We start from the raw sequence: 16,214 nt of genomic DNA on the forward strand, positions 1-16,214 counted from the left end.
TCGGGGAGCGGACACCCGGCGAAGAGAAAAACGCGCACGGCCCAATAAATAAATTCTCGGCGGGGTAGATGGATAAAAATCCGGCGGGTACTTTCCATAAACTCGGGTTTCCGTTTCACATTTCCCTCGACTTTTCCTTAACACGTCGCGAGGGTGAATGGTCCGGGAACGAAGTCATCTCGCGTGGCACGGGATCTTCTCTCAATTTACAGCTCGCGGGGGACAGATTTCTGCTTTAAAACAATATTCTTCGAGATACCCGCTGCGAAACTGGATGCCACCTGCGTCGGAGGCCGTGGAAGAAAGACGGAAGAAGAAAACGTGTTATATTCTCAATATGCACGAAAACGACCGAGGGGGGAACGCACCGAAGCGAGATGACTACGGGGGAGGAGGGTGGCCCATGATACCTCGACTGCCCCCGGGGACGTGTAAACACAGAAGACACTCAACGTTCTGTCAATCGATGACGAGACCTCGGCCGCGCTTTTTTTTTCTCGCGCAGAGAGTCGTGAAAGGGGACGTGGTATCCTCTCTCGCGTCTTGAATTTCGGCGTCGAATTTCACGGACAATGAAGTCGCACTGCCAAATGTCGATGTTTTTCTTTCGAAGGGGGGAAGGGGGCAGATCGGAAGTACGGTAGGAATAACGCGAAAGGAGTACTAGGCGAGAGCTTCCATTCGCGTTGCGCGCTCAAGCGAATATAAAGTTCTCCAAATTTTACAACATGGATTCTCGGCACGCGCGGAATAATGTCTTTCGAGGTAACTTTTGCGTCGCCTGGGAAATAATTATGATAATCCAACTGGGAATAAAGCACGATAATTGGGAAAATCAACTTCGACAATTTTTGTTATATATCTTTTTTATCGTCGGTTGTTTTATCGTAGCGAAATGCAAAGTGTAACCTATGGTACACGTGCGTGCATATGTATGAGTAAAGTTTATTTATAATAAAAGGTGTCCCACATCTACCGCGTACAATGCTTTAATAACGTATTTTAGAGATTAATTTGAGTTGAAAATCTTAAATGAGAATGTCGACATCATAATATATATATTTCAAATTGTAAACGATCAAAGTTGGCTAATGAGATTGCGCAGAGTTTCTGCGTTCAAGACTACGCTTATGCAATCTGTCATCTGTAATTAATTTTCATGAGGTGATATCGATTTTCACTGCTCAGTTGATTTTGCTTTTTGATTTAGGTATTACGTATGCTATATATACAATGATCCATTAACGTTAACAGATTAATTACAAATAATAAATTTTGATTTGATACGCAAATTATGTAATCCTTTCATTGATTTAAAATATTTTCATTGATTTAATATATTTTTGTTTGTTACTTACAAGGAGAAGACACAGTTGACCAATTTTGATCCTCTTGCGTGATAAATTTACATCAAAAATTAGTCGACCCATGTTTGAACCACGTTTTGTCCAATGTAGGTACTTCGTAAATATTATTTTTTTACACTTGAAATTCGGAGTGATTGCACAGTGATACCGATCTGAACATATATAGGCGATCAAAAATCATAACTTTTACATGTAAATAGACATTTTTGATTATATAATATATATAATATAGGTTTTTATGTTTGTTGAAGTGGAGATGATAAATATATGATACTGATGATTTTTAGATTTTAGCAAAACTATATTACGGGTTTAAATATAGATAGTTAATAAAAAAAAACAATTAGTTATATGTATATAATTATTTTATTGACCAATTTTTCTAATAATTTTATAAATGTAAAAACAACGATCAGAAATAAATTAAAAGTTATAACTCATTATATAGAATATTTTTACTTAATCTGAAGGTCTTAATCTAAAAAATATAAATATTTTTACACTTTAAAGCAAATTATTATCTTTAACAACGTACAAAATAAAATAAAAATACAAAGTATTTTTTGAATTCAGAATAATTAGTTACTTGAAAACGTAATACGTATCCTTTATAACCGTAGCCTACATAAGAAATTATAATTTTTACTTCTGCAAGCCTCTACAAGTAATTTATAAGGCAAATAAATAGCCATTATCTAATCTTTATAATACATCTTAATTTGTGAGTTCCTTTTTTTTGTAAAGTTAAATTTGTGTATTTATTATCGAGAAAATGACCGTTTTCCTTGAAATAAATTATCTAAAAATAAATGTAACTTTAAAAGCAACGTACACCTTAATATTTGTACTATTATTTCAAAGTACCTTTTTTAATGACCCATTGATTACTTCATATTTTACCATTTGTTTAGTAATATATTTTTCATTATATTTATTGGTAATATATATTTTAAATATTACCACATGCTTTTCAGTAGTCGAATATATATATATATATATATATATATATATATATATATATATATTCGATATATATATATATATATATATATATATATATATATATATATATATATATATATATATATATTCGATATATATATATATATATATACACGGGGAAATTAATATAGGCTGTCAAACATCTAAGCTTGCTGGACCGTATGGCTTTAATTCTAAATTGATTGTATATTTTTTATGACTCTAAATTTAAGAAACTTCGCAGGTTAATTTAATAGAAAATAAAGCATTTTTTTTTTAAATTTTATTGTTAATTTCTACTTTATATTTTTTTGGGGGGTAAAGTATAAGTTACTTTTAATTGTCATCACTCTAGGATACATTCGGATTTCCCACCTGAGTGCTGAAAATCCAATAGCATATGTTACGTGCCACTGTAGATTTTCAGCACTCTGGTAGGGAATCCGAACGCACCTCTGAATAGAAATTATTTTACCCATAAACATAAGAATATACAACAAAAAATTGGGATATTCTGGAACGAATAACAATTGCACAATTTTTCTAGGAGATTTCAGTGATTTTGCAAACTCCCTGGGCTCTATATATCAGTGAAATTGTGAATTTTGAGATGTTTTTACCCAATCTTACTGATTCACTATTTTAGGATCTTTGCAAAGTCCTTAATCGTGCCTAGGTACTTGTGTAACTGAAAGTTTGTGTCAGTACTAAGGAAAGTAATTTTCTGATATGTGTATAGACAGTACACGTAGGCAGGAGAGGGGCTTCGCGCGGCGTATACGCAACGACAAACGTCTATGATACGCTTTGCGAGAAATACACTCGCCGTCGCGCGTACACTCGCCGACAGAAAGGTTATCCGGTTGAGTTTCGGAACGCATCCCATTTGGAAGTAGATGAGCACTATGCGCACACAACTTGTGCAGTGATTCATTATAAGAGCAGACAAACAAGATGTCAAATCCTCCATCTATCCATCCATATCTAAAAAAGTGTGCAAATTAGAAACTTGCACATTGCTTTCTCATCATTACAGATCGCTACCATTGCTCCTATTTTATTATTTCGCTCACAAAGCTTCTTTGTGAGGAAGCTTGTATTTTATTCGATGCATAATTATTAGTATTTATTTGTTTTGGCTTCCTTATAGAGTAAGCTTTATGAGTGAAATAAAATAGAAACAATGGTAGCGATCTGTAATGATGAGGAAGCAATGTGCAAGTGTCTAATTCGCACATTTTTTAAAATTTTTTAAATCTTTTTATGAATTGATAGAGCTTAGTAGCACAAGTGGGGTTTTACAATCGACGAAACCACTGCCAAAAGAACGGGCTTGGAAAAATTAGCGGGGAAAAAAGACCCTGTTGAGCTTGACTCTAGTCTGGCACTGTAAGGAGACATGAGAGGTGTAGCATAAGTGGAAGATGGCAACATCGCCGGTGAAATACCACTACTTTCATCGTTTCCTTACTTACTCGGTTAGGCGGAACGCGTGCCCCGAGGGCTTCGTGCCCCGGCGGTCACGGTGTTCTAGAGCCAAGCGTGTCAGAGTGGCGTGAGGTCTCGCGGCCGATCGCCGTTAATACTCCCGCGTGATCCGATTCGAGGGCACTGCCAGGCGGGGAGTTTGACTGGGGCGGTACATCTGTCAAAGAATAACGCAGGTGTCCTAAGGCCAGCTCAGCGAGGACAGAAACCTCGCGTAGAGCAAAAGGGCAAAAGCTGGCTTGATCACGAGACTCCTAGAGATATCATCGCAATAATGTCAAATCGATTTTGACTTTGGGATTTATGCTACATGGTCCAATATGGACTTCGCATATGGACTTTTAATAGCGTATAAAGCTGGGTCTAATCAACCAAATTTTAAAGAATTATATATGAAATAGGGATAGAAAGGACTGAAGAATATAATAGAATTATAAATAGCCTGATATCTCAAAATTAGCGGAAATTAGAGCAACCACGAACAACTCTAAAAAAATTCAAAATTTTATTAAAAAAAGAACCCTTTTACCGACTATCGCCAACTTCAATACCATCAACCTTCTTTTAATGATACTCTATATAAAATTAATGTATAACTTATATATGTAACTTTTTGAGCAAAAATCGGTAACTCGCCAAATTCAATACCTTCCTTAAATGATATTCTATCCATCAAATAACTTACACATTTTTTAAGCAGAAATCGGTAATTCCTTCACCGATTCTCGCCAAATTCAGAACAACTTTTCTTTAATGATACTCTATCCATAAAAAAAAATTAAACTCGATATCTCAAAATTTGCGGAAATTAGAGTAATCATGTAGATTTTTTAAGATAAAAATAGGTTACTCCTTTATTATTAGCAATTTTTCTAATTCTATTATATATTCTTCAGTTTTTTCTACCCCTATTTTATATATAATTCTTTAAGATTTGGTTAATCAGTTCTTGAGTTATAGAAATTTTGCTAAATTTGGCGCGCGCACACACACACACACACACACACACACACACACACACGGACATTTGTTAAATTACGATTTTTTGATGTTTACGAACATTCTGAACACATTGGCATCGAAAATTAAAAAAACAATTTTTTCTTCGGTCTTTTCTACCTTTATTTTATATATAATTCTTTAAAATTTGCAGGTTGATTAGACCTAGCTTTATATGCGATCAAAGGTCCATATAAGAGGTTTATGAAAACAAAGCTTCCTTTATGAGGAAGCAAAAAGGTAGAGGAGACCGGGGCGGAGTCGTTTTTGCAATTATCTCGAAATCTGTGTGTTGTGTGAACTCGCCATTAATACTGTAAACGCGGCTTATGGTGCTCACGTGACTAACGGAGTTTAGTGAGATTACGTGCCATGTTGTGATTTTTATCGAGGCAAACGTGTTTTTGTAGGTCGAAAGTAAAACTTCCACGTCAAAAGTTTGTAATATCTTAAGTATTATTGTCTGTCCGAATCTCAAAGTAAGTAAGTGATTCTAAAGAGTAATGCATGCTGAACACGAATCCAGTGCAGTTTTTTTATTTTCATTGAATTCTAATATTTTATAAGCGACCAAACCTAAAACTTATGTTCGGGGCGAAGTCTTCACCAAGCCACCGGGGCGGACTCGTTACTGTGACGACTTTGCCCCGGTGGTTTTACTCTATTTTCCGTTGCAAATGCGTAATTGTATTTCTCAACTGCAGGAAAATGGTACACACTACACACGTACCATCGCAAAACAGCTGCCGTCGACAAGGAGCAGCTTAAGAAGGCAGTTCTTGCGGTAAAGAAAGATAATATTAAGATAAAAGTAGCCGCAAAAAAATTTGGCGTCCCGAGATCTACGTTGGCCGACTGGCTGAGAAAGAATGATAATGATATAGCACATTTGGATGACGTGGCCATACGACATCGCGGAGGATTCATGAATAAAGTAAATTAATTTTTTGAGTTTAGCAGCATGCACTCTGCTCAGCCAAGTTCATATTCATGCAACGTCTTAATTTTAAATCGCAGATTATGAACTCCGAAAGTGAAACTACTTTGGTGGAATACTTAGTACATTGCAACGACATGTACTTTTGGGTTATCTGCAAAAGAAATCCGTGGTTTAGCCTTTAATTTTGCCAAAAAATTGAATCTGAAGATATCAGCATCGTGGGAAGCCGTTCGCATGGCCGGTGAAGACTGGCTAACCGGCTTTCTCAACGACATCGAACATTATCCATACGCAAACCGGAATCGACGAGTTTAGCACGTGCCACCAGTTTCAATCAAACAAATGTAGAAATGTTCTTTACACTGTTAAAATCTGTGATGGATAAATGTCATTTCCTGGCTCACTTCAATCCCACGGATTCTTCCATGTCCCGTCGTGATGATACACGGAACTTGAGCACGACGCTTAAAAGTATTCGAGCGTTTTCTAAAGCCGCTCCGAGGCAGACAACTCGTAAAGGACGAAAATGAAGAACGACCGCCGTTCTTACTGACTCAAATGAAGGAATTGGCGGCTGAGCAGGCGGAGTCGAAGCGGAAAAAAGACGAGAAATCTGCTACAAGGAAGAGAACGACAAAATCGACCATTACCACTACGCCGAGAAAAAGAGGCCGGCTCAAAAAAATGTCACGCAATCAGAACCGCAACCTTCAACGAGCAGTAGGCGAAAAACAAAGTCAAGAAAGCTAAATAATATATGCTTGGAGATAACAGAAAACAGAGCCGATGAAAAAACAGTGCATTTTGTACAGGCGTAAGGCACAAACAAGTGCGCTCGTATCAGACTCTGTTTTTACATGCTTTAACTGTTCAGTGACACTAATAGCAAAAAAGAAAATTGATTTTCCTGAAATTATTTTCCGCTTTCCATTTTTCTACTAAAAAACAATGAATAAAGTGTATACTATTATTTTTTATGATCAAAGATATGTATTTTTATTTAAAATCCAGTCCGAGAATATGAAATGACGACTCCGTCCCGGGAATTTTGACATTTCGATTTTTGCACCTTTGTCGTTTTTACTCTATACCGGTTGAACAAAGCAACGTAGGCCAAAAATGCCCGTATAAATTTTGTAGCCAAGGTTTCACTCTTTATAATGGTATACTATATTTTACTAAAATGATTTATTTTGTTGTTAAAAATCGGCACCGAAAAAAATAGTGACAACTTCGCCCCGGTCTCCTCTATGTAAAGTCGATCCTTGAATCTATTCAGTCTATCGAAGTTTATTGTTGTCGCTTTTCCGCGATGCCGATTGGTTCTTTCCCTGCGCTTACTTCATGAGCAGCTGTCATCGTATATTTTGACAGTTGTGTGTATCAAGTAGTTAATAGTGTAATAGTAATAGTATAATGTTAAAGGCAAAAAGCGCGCGCGAAGCGCGCGTCTGTGATGTCTAGTATATTGAAAATGTTAAAAGAATTGGTAATTGTTGACACATGGTAGCTGGATATTAAATATAAATAGGATGCGTTTCAAAACTCAACCGGACAACCTTTCTGTCGCCGAACGTACGCTGTTCCGAACATACGTTGTCGCACCTCGCGTCGCGACCGCGCGCGACAGCAATCGCGCGGCAGAGGCAGAAACGCATTCGCGTGTGAACAGGGGGTCGAGTGTGTATCTTGAAATGAGGTGAAAATTACACAAGTGAAGAAATTCACTAGTGTATCTACGATTTTATTTGTCGAAATCTACACGGAGAGAATTTTCTCTTAAAATTTACCCTGAAATCATGGTAGTTGTGGGACAACATGTACCACCAAGAATTTTATGCGAGCTATTCTGATTAATATCCACCATAATAAAAATTATTAATATCTATTACATTAAAATATAAAATATGTTTAATTAATTTTACTAAAATATATCTAAAAAATTTCAATAATTTTTCAAATTTTACTAATCTGCTTGGTAATTTTTATCACATTGTTTATAAAACGTTTTTTGTATATTTTAAGAATACTAATTGGTTGCCAAGTTGTCGCTGCCAAGTTTATAGTTAATTTAAGGGTAAAATATAACAAAAAATTCTCTTCGTGTAGTAAAATCTGTTCACTTTTGTAATTTTCACCTCGTTTCAAGATAGGTGGCAACATAGATGACTGTTAATTTGTAAGGTGCCATGACCTTTAACTTATACTTAAAGTTCCTATAAGTAAAGTTGTGCCAATACTGTTGCCTGTTTCTGATTGGCTCCGCCATTTTGCGTTAAACAAAACGCAACTTTAACTTCCGGCAGTTTGAAGTAACTGACAGCTATTATTGATGCATTTATGTAATGGATATACAGTGGTGATAAGTGCTGTGTTATTCACATATATATGAAGAAAACTGTTTTTATTGAAATATTTTTAAATATTGTAATTGTAAGGGCCTCCGTACAATAAAAAATATAAGGAACAAGAAACAGATATTAGCGATTAGAAATAAGAAATCAGGAATAAAGCTGGTTTAAAAATCTATCGTCTATGTCATTCCCTGTTTCCGTTGCTTGTATTTTTTATCGTGCATCCAATTTTATTCTTGATTCTTTAATTCTAATCACTAATATCTGTTCCTTATATTTTTCCATTGTGCGGAAGCCTTAAAATACAATTAAAATGAAAGTGATTGAAAATATATCAGAATAAAGAAAAGATATTTGTAAATTTAATCTGAAAAAAAATACTTAAGTTTATATGTATATTTTTATTATATTTCTACTTATATTTTTTATATATAAAAAAAAACATAAATATGTATATAAAATATCTTGTATTAATATAAAAAATAGAAAATGCCGAATTGTGTAGCTTCTGGATGTTACAATTCGTCTAAAAAAGACGCAATGATGCATATAGCTTTCCACGAGCTTTGCAACGTAAAAAAAATGGATAGAAAATATTAGTGGACCTTCAGGATTCAGTTTACTATATTAGAAATTCTTATTTTCCTTTTTCCCCTCGTTGTTAAAAGTATATAATTATGGTTTACTAATAATTTTTATTTTCGCTATTAATTGTAACAAATGTGACTTACGTATTAAATTTATTATGGCTCTAATATTTTTATTGTCATTTTAGGTTAAAAATTTATAACTTCATCAATTTTTTATTTATTCTTTTATTTTTATTTTTATTCTATTTTTATCTTCTATTTTTTATATATTCTTTTGTATTAATATGCATGTTACGTTCATTATTACAATAAAGTTAAATACCCTTTTTTATCTTAGGTTGCACATTAACATATTATGTAGTAGTTACGATAAAGAATTTATAATTTGCCACCCTTTATACGCTGTTTAACGAAAAATGGCGACTTCCGCCATATTGGCACAACTCTACTTATAGGAACTCTACTTATACTTATGTAGACTGCGGTCTGATTCACACTCACAGCGCTGGAAGCATCGCTGGCGTCATTTTTTTCTTTTCTCTAATTAAAAACGCTCTTCACGCATTAATTGAATATTTTATCTTTAGGCATGATGGTGACTCGCTTGGCGTGAATAGCGTAAAAATTAGTGTTTCGAATAGACCAACAAGATAAGCCTCACTAGCCTCCTGCAATATGTCATAACATCCGAGCTTTGGAAGCGAAGATCCGTTTTGAAGTCTTGAGCGATATCTCACGGACGAGGCGCTGGAACGACAGTTTACAAATCAACAATTCGGTACTTCTGATAGTAACGAATCTCACAAAGAGCCACTGTTCCAGGCCTGAAACGATGAGGCTTCTTTACTCCACTTGTAGCAGGTGCGCTCTTACAAGCCGCTTTAGTTGCTAGTTGTTTTCGGGTTCGGGGAGCCTAGCTTGCCTCCGGTGGACTTGCAATTTTCTTCGTACGAGCCATATTTCTGATCTAGAAGCGAGACAACCTATCTGAACGATGGTCAGTAGGAGAATGCCTGAACGCCCATATCACTCATATATAATAACAGCCGATTCGACTGAACAGCGTTGAAACTACGAAGTAAGTTTCATTTTTCATCTTTATTCTGATGTAATATTTTGATTTTTTTCAAACTGTATTTTAAAAGTAGAAATAAACTTAAGTAAATCACTGACAAGAGACATTTTGATTAAGGCCCACTGTCCACGGAGCATCGCTGCATAGACGCGTCAGCATAGCGTATTTGAAATGACGATTCGCCTACGACAATAATGTTCTTTCCACGAAGCATACTCGAAGCGTACTCGAAGCGTACAATAAGGGTAGAAAAATTTATTTTAATTTATTCAAAAAGATATCGAGTGATGATGAGGATGTGATTGTTTTATACAATTATATTTTTAACGACGTAGAAATAGAAAAAGGTGCTGGCTACATCCATACATCGAAAAAATACTAATTGCAGACTGTTTGTCGCTGCGAGGGAATTAGCTGAAGATGATCATGTATTTCAAACATTTTACAGAATGAGTAAAAATAGCTATCAAAATTTAGTGGAAATGGTAGGTCCATTAAGAAAGTTAATTATATCAACAATATGTAGAAAAAATTTTATTGACTTTTACCGTCGCGTTTCTGAGATATTCGCTTTAAAAAAGTTACAGAAATTGTATATACATATATGTATATAGATATACTCCTATGTAAATATCATATTATGTATCTCTGCTTTTGTACGGTAAAAATAAATTAAATTTTTATGGTACACTTCTGCGACATCAAGAATTGCAATCACGATTTTTTAATTTTTTAAGTCACATATTTTTTTTTAATTTTTAAATAATTTATTTAAATAATATCAAGTATATATATATATATATATATATATATATATAAAAATGGGACAAAATTGCGATTTTTACGCTTTTTCTGTCCCAATGATAACATGTTGTTTATAAATCATTTCTAAGATTAGCTTTACACTGTTTAATCAAAAAAACAAAATTATATTATATATAGCACATATACGACAACCTTCTTAATTCAAAAACAAAATATACCAATATACACTGCCAGTACTGAAAATTTATAATATACATGACGTAAACTATAGATTTTCTGTACTGGCAGTGAATATTGAAACGCAGTCACAGTTAAATTGTAATAAAAGTTCGATTAAACTTCACATAAAATATTTAGAAACTCGGCGCTTTAGCCGAAGAACCGAGAACAAGTGCGTCGCGCGTGGTAGTACGCCTGGCGACCGACAATGCCGTATGCCGGGCTTCGAAAGAATGCAGCGACAAAATCGTGACATTGCAGCTTCGACAGATGTTTATTGCTTTACACTGGTCACTGCATGCGGAAGCGTAAAGTATCTAATACGCGTCTATGCAGCGACGCCTCCGTGGACAGTGGGCCTAACTCGTTTCTGGCGTGTGTCATGCTATATTAGAATATTTCAAATTGTTGTCCGTAGATAGTAACGTTTATCGGTAATTTAAAAAGTGTCTCGTGGAGCAAAAGTTCGCACTTGATATCCAAAGTTAACTCTATAAAATTATTATATTTATATATCTGTTGAGGAACGAATACACAGAAAATCCTAATTCGCCATATTGCTTAATACTACTTCTCACTAACGCCGTTCTGGCGATACAATCGTCAACACTCCGCCCCCCTTGAAAGACAATCTTTCAACCTACTTGAAACTAAAGAATAAGAGACTTTGGCATTCTATAAACTTGAGAGGGGAGTGAGCCTAATCTAAAGCTTCACCGTCTTAACTTAACATACACGTAAGTAATGATGCTAACTGAAATGTAACCGAATAATACTAATAACATGACAAATTTGACGCGAAGTACTTGCAATTAGTATAAGTGAAATCTTCTATTCTAAGGGTTAATTATAAATTCAATAAGGATAATCTTAAAGAGAGCTATATGGATAATAACAATTTTCAAAGGAAATTAAATATAAATTAACAGTCTTCTTCTGCGGGAAGTGGACAGAGTTTTTGGACGGCTCTTTTAAACAATCCAGTGGGCGTTTTGACTGTCGCCACTCTAATCACGTTGTCCTTGCCAGGATGAACTTCCTCCACTCGGCCGAGGACCCACTGTAGAGGGGGTGTATTGTCCTCCTTCAGAATGACTAGAGTACCGACCTCGAGATCCTTGCCCTTATTACGCCACTTATGACGTTTTTGCAGCTCTTGGAGGTATTCCTCCTGTCAACGCTTCCAGAAATGCTGGCGTAATTTCTGAGCATGCTGCCATCGTGACAGCTTGTTATCCGGGACTTTCATATAACTATACTCTGGTGGAAACAACAATGAATCCCCTGTAAGGAAATGAGATGGGGTTAATGCCAATAAATCGTTAGGATCACTGGAAAAGGGAGTGAGAGGCCTTGAATTCAGGATTGCTTCTATCTCCACGAGCAGCGTTGCGTATTCCTCAAACGTCCAAACCAGACCCTTCGTGACAGTGTGGAGGTGACGCTTGGTAGCCTTGACAGCGGCCTCCCAAAGACCTCCAAAATGTGGAGATCGAGGAGGATTAAACCTCCATTCGATTTTCTGACGAGCCAAGTATGTGGCTATGGCTTCTTTCTCCTTTCGAAGAAACTCGTATACTTCTGCTAGCTCTCTCGCAGCTCCGACAAAATTAGTGCCGTTGTCGGACACGATCTTCGAGCAAATTCCTCTTCTCGCCACAAACCTTCTTAATGCAGCTAGAAATGACTCGGTAGTTAATTCCGTCACTAGCTCTATGTGTACGGCCTTAGTGGCAAAACAGGTAAACACGGCGATCCAGGCCTTCGAGATGTGAATCCTTCCCCGCCTGCGACTCTCTCGTACCTGCAATGGTCCGGCGTAGTCTACGCCCGCTGTAGTGAATGGTCTCATGTTATGACGGACTCGATCCTCAGGAAGATCTCCCATGAAGACCTCAGGTGTCCTTGGTTTAGCTCGAAAGCATTTTATGCAACTCTTTGTAATCTTGTTTGCTTCTCGTCGTCCACTTAAAGGCCAATACTTTACACGTGTTGAGTAGAGCAACTGCTCCGGGCCGCAATGGTGAAGCCTAAGATGCTCCTTCCTCATGAGAATAGTTGTAACGTGGTGCTTGGCTGGCAACAATATTGGATGCTTCTGAGTTTCGGGAATGTCGGCCTGTGATAACCGACTACCTACCCTTATGACTCCCTCCTGATCCAAGATAGGACTGAGGGACGACAACTTACTACCCTTGGGAATTGATTGCTGCTGTTCGAGAGCCCGCACCTCTTTCAGGAAAACTTCTCGCTGGACAGTCTTCAATATGATAGTTTCCGCTTGCTCTATTTCGGCTGGCGTTAAAGGGCCACTCTTCTTTGCGCCAAGTAAATTTGCCTTAAAACGCAGACAATAAGCGACTATGCGTTGAAGCTTCCAATAGTCTGAAAATCTTCGTAGGATGTCGTACTCCTCGTTTCTGGTGGCGATTAGTGCAGTGATCTTCATCTCGGACGTATCGCCTAAAATTTCTGGTTGTTCAGGCCATCGATCGGTGACGAGCCACTCAGGCCCTTGCCACCATAACTGACTGGTCTTCCACATTTCCACTGACATGCCTCTGGAAAGAAGATCTGCCGGATTATCCTTGGACGGAACATGACGCCATGTCACACCTTGTGAAAGAAGTTGAATCTTGGTGATTCTATTTGCCACATACGTCTTCCTAATGTTAGGTGACTCTGCTATCCAATTGAGAACGACCGTCGAATCGCTAAATAAAGACACGTTTCGAATCCTGTCACCATAAGCCTTTTTTGCCTGTTCGGTCAGTTTAGTCAACAGCAGCGCCGCATCAAGCTCCAGTCTTGGTAGTGATATAGTCTTGAAAGGTGCGACTCTGCTTTTCGAACAAATCAAATGCGCTTGTAAGGTACCTCCTGACCTTTGTGAAACAGCATACAGCACGGCTCCATATGCCTTTTCTGAGGCATCTCCAAAGCCTACGAGATCGAACTGATTGCTCACATTTCCCGGATTGATGTTTCTCGGAATCTTCATCTCGTTGGTTTGCGGCAGCGATCTATAGTACTCCTTCCATGTAGCTTCTAACTCCGTTGGGAGAACTTCATCCCAACCAGTTTTGATTTGCCATAGAGACTGCATAATACATTTCGCAATGATGACAACGGGTCCCAGCAAGCCAAGGGGGTCATATATTTGAGCTATCTGAGATAGCACCAGACGCTTGGTAACCTTTGAATTCTCTTCTATCGACACGCTGTATTGCAGAACATCTGACTGGGCATCCCATAGAAGTCCCAACGTTTTCATGGCACCCTCCTTGTCTATTTTGAGGAAACTGTTATTGTCGTTGGACTCGGGTAGTTCCTCCAATATACGTGGATCATTGGAACGCCACTTCCGCAGCTGAAACTGTCTCCGTTGCAATAACTCCGACAGCTGCTGTCGCAAGGCTATGGCCCCTTCTATGGTACTTGCGCCAGACAAAACATCGTCCATGTAGAAATCTTCTAGCAAGACCAGGATTGCTTGTAGAAACTCCGATTTCTCATTGTCCAATGCTTCCTTTAGGAACTTCTTCAGCTCTTCGATCTTCAACCTTATTTCGAGAAACATCTTCATCTCTTCGACCGTCAAGATTGCCTTTAGAAACCTTTCCAGTTCTTCTATCGCTAATCTCTCCAAACAGCTGAGGGCTAAATAAGGTGCACATGCGGTGCCATATGTCACCGTGTTCATCCTAAAGATCTGAACTGGTTGCGATGGATCTGATCTTCACAGAATCAGTTGTAAATCTCGGTCTTCTTCGCACACGAGTATCTGTCGGAACATTGCAGCTATGTCCGCCGTTATGACAAAGGGGTGTGATCGAAAGCGTAAGACTATGCAGAACAGGCTCTTCTGCTTGTTTGGACCGGCGAATAACTTGTCGTTTAACGATGTTCCCAACGATGTCTTCGCTGAGGCGTTGAATACAACACGTAACTTAGTTGTGGTGCTGTCCGGTTTAATCACCGGATGATGCGGAAGTATGTACGATTGCTCTACCTTTGTGCTCGTATCTGGGCCTGGTCCCATTAACGACATGTGGCCTTGAGTTTCATAGTCTTCCATGAATTGAACATACGCATTCTTCAATGCTGGATCTCCTCTGAATCTTCTTTCTAAGGAATATAAACGCTGCAATGCTTGATTCCCTGGATCGCCGAGTTTCACTCCGGGTTTCTTCGGAAGTGTTACGATGAACCTACCAGTTTCATCTCGCTTGACCGACTCATGGAACTGCCGTTCACACTCAATCTCTTCTTGGGTGAAACTCCGTTTTTCGAGCGTCTCCTCTTGCTTCCAAAAGCGTTCTAACTGCGCTTGGAGTTGCGCATTTGTGATGAGACCGCAGAAGCTTTTTGGGGTTTCCGAGTTGGCGTTGAGAAGCTCCCCTCCTACAATCCATCCTAGCAACGTACGTTGTAATCTGGGTATTCCCTTTGGTCTTTGAATATAATCCTTGCAGATTAATTGCCAGAAAAGTCCTGCTCCTATTAGAATATCCACTGTTCCTGGCGTGTGGAAATCAGGATCTGCTAGGCTCAAACCCTCCGGCAAGCAAATCAGTTTAGTATTGATTTTGACTTGAGGAAGTCTTTCAGTAATGGCAGGCAGCACGAGACATTCTATGGCTACCTCATAATCCGCGTTCATCGATCGGATTTTTACTTCTACTGTCTTACCGACATTGGTTTGTGATCGGTTGATCCCACTGATGACTTCGTCTCTCCTTTTACATTTCAATCTGAGCTTGTCGACGAGTTCCTGGGTGATCAAATTGGATTGCGACCCTGCATCTAGAAGTGCACGGCATTTGTGCTGGCCTCCATTGATGTCATGGACTATAACTCGGGCCATTGACAGCACCACGCACGACGTGGGTTTTCTTCCAAGGTTGATTACAGAAGATGACTCTTCAGTATCTTGCAAGGTTTCTTGAGTGCCGTGCATTACCACTGCCTTCTGACTTCCTCTTCTGACTTCTTATCGGTTGCAGTCTTCTCTTCTTGCTCTGGATGCAACAGGGTATTGTGCTTCTTCTGGCACCTCCGGTATGCTGAAGATTTGTAAGCCGCGGAAAAGTGTCCTTTGCTTAAGCAGTTCATACACAGTTTCTTCGCTTTCACCTCCTTTAATCTGTCAACACTCGATAGCTGCAGAAAATCCGGGCATCGGTACAACTGATGATTCTTGCTGCAGAGGACACAACCTACTTGAGAGGTGGTTGCCAAAGCTACTTTTCTTTCTTGTTTTTTCCCTGCTGGCGTCTTTGATGCTTCCGACTTTCCCTTGGTCTTGTCAATTATCTCAAGCGTTTGTACTTGCTCATTGAGAAAAGTCAGAAAGTTCTCCAACGTAGGCCGACTTTCCTTGTCTTTTTTGGTTTCTTCTTCCCAACTCTTCTGTGTATTGTAATCCATCCTATT

At 38.1% G+C, this 16,214-nt stretch overlaps 2 protein-coding genes across 2 annotated transcripts; both read right to left on the bottom strand.

The window, feature by feature from the left end:
* Positions 1–11,952: 11,952 nt before the first annotated feature.
* Positions 11,953–14,481, bottom strand: LOC143898012 (uncharacterized). Its single transcript, XM_077407017.1, has one exon. It carries the CDS (start codon positions 14,479–14,481, stop codon positions 11,953–11,955), a length of 2,529 nt encoding a protein of 842 aa, XP_077263143.1.
* Positions 14,482–14,517: 36 nt separating this feature from the next.
* LOC143898008 (uncharacterized) lies at positions 14,518–15,738 on the bottom strand. The gene has a single exon (XM_077407012.1). It carries the CDS (start codon positions 15,736–15,738, stop codon positions 14,518–14,520), a length of 1,221 nt encoding a protein of 406 aa, XP_077263138.1.
* Between the last annotated feature and the right edge of the window lie 476 nt (positions 15,739–16,214).

Source organism: Temnothorax americanus, unplaced genomic scaffold (genome assembly GCF_048541705.1).
Source record: "Temnothorax americanus isolate GAGA-0224 unplaced genomic scaffold, ASM4854170v1 Scaffold219, whole genome shotgun sequence".
Lineage (NCBI taxonomy): Eukaryota > Metazoa > Arthropoda > Insecta > Hymenoptera > Formicidae > Temnothorax > Temnothorax americanus.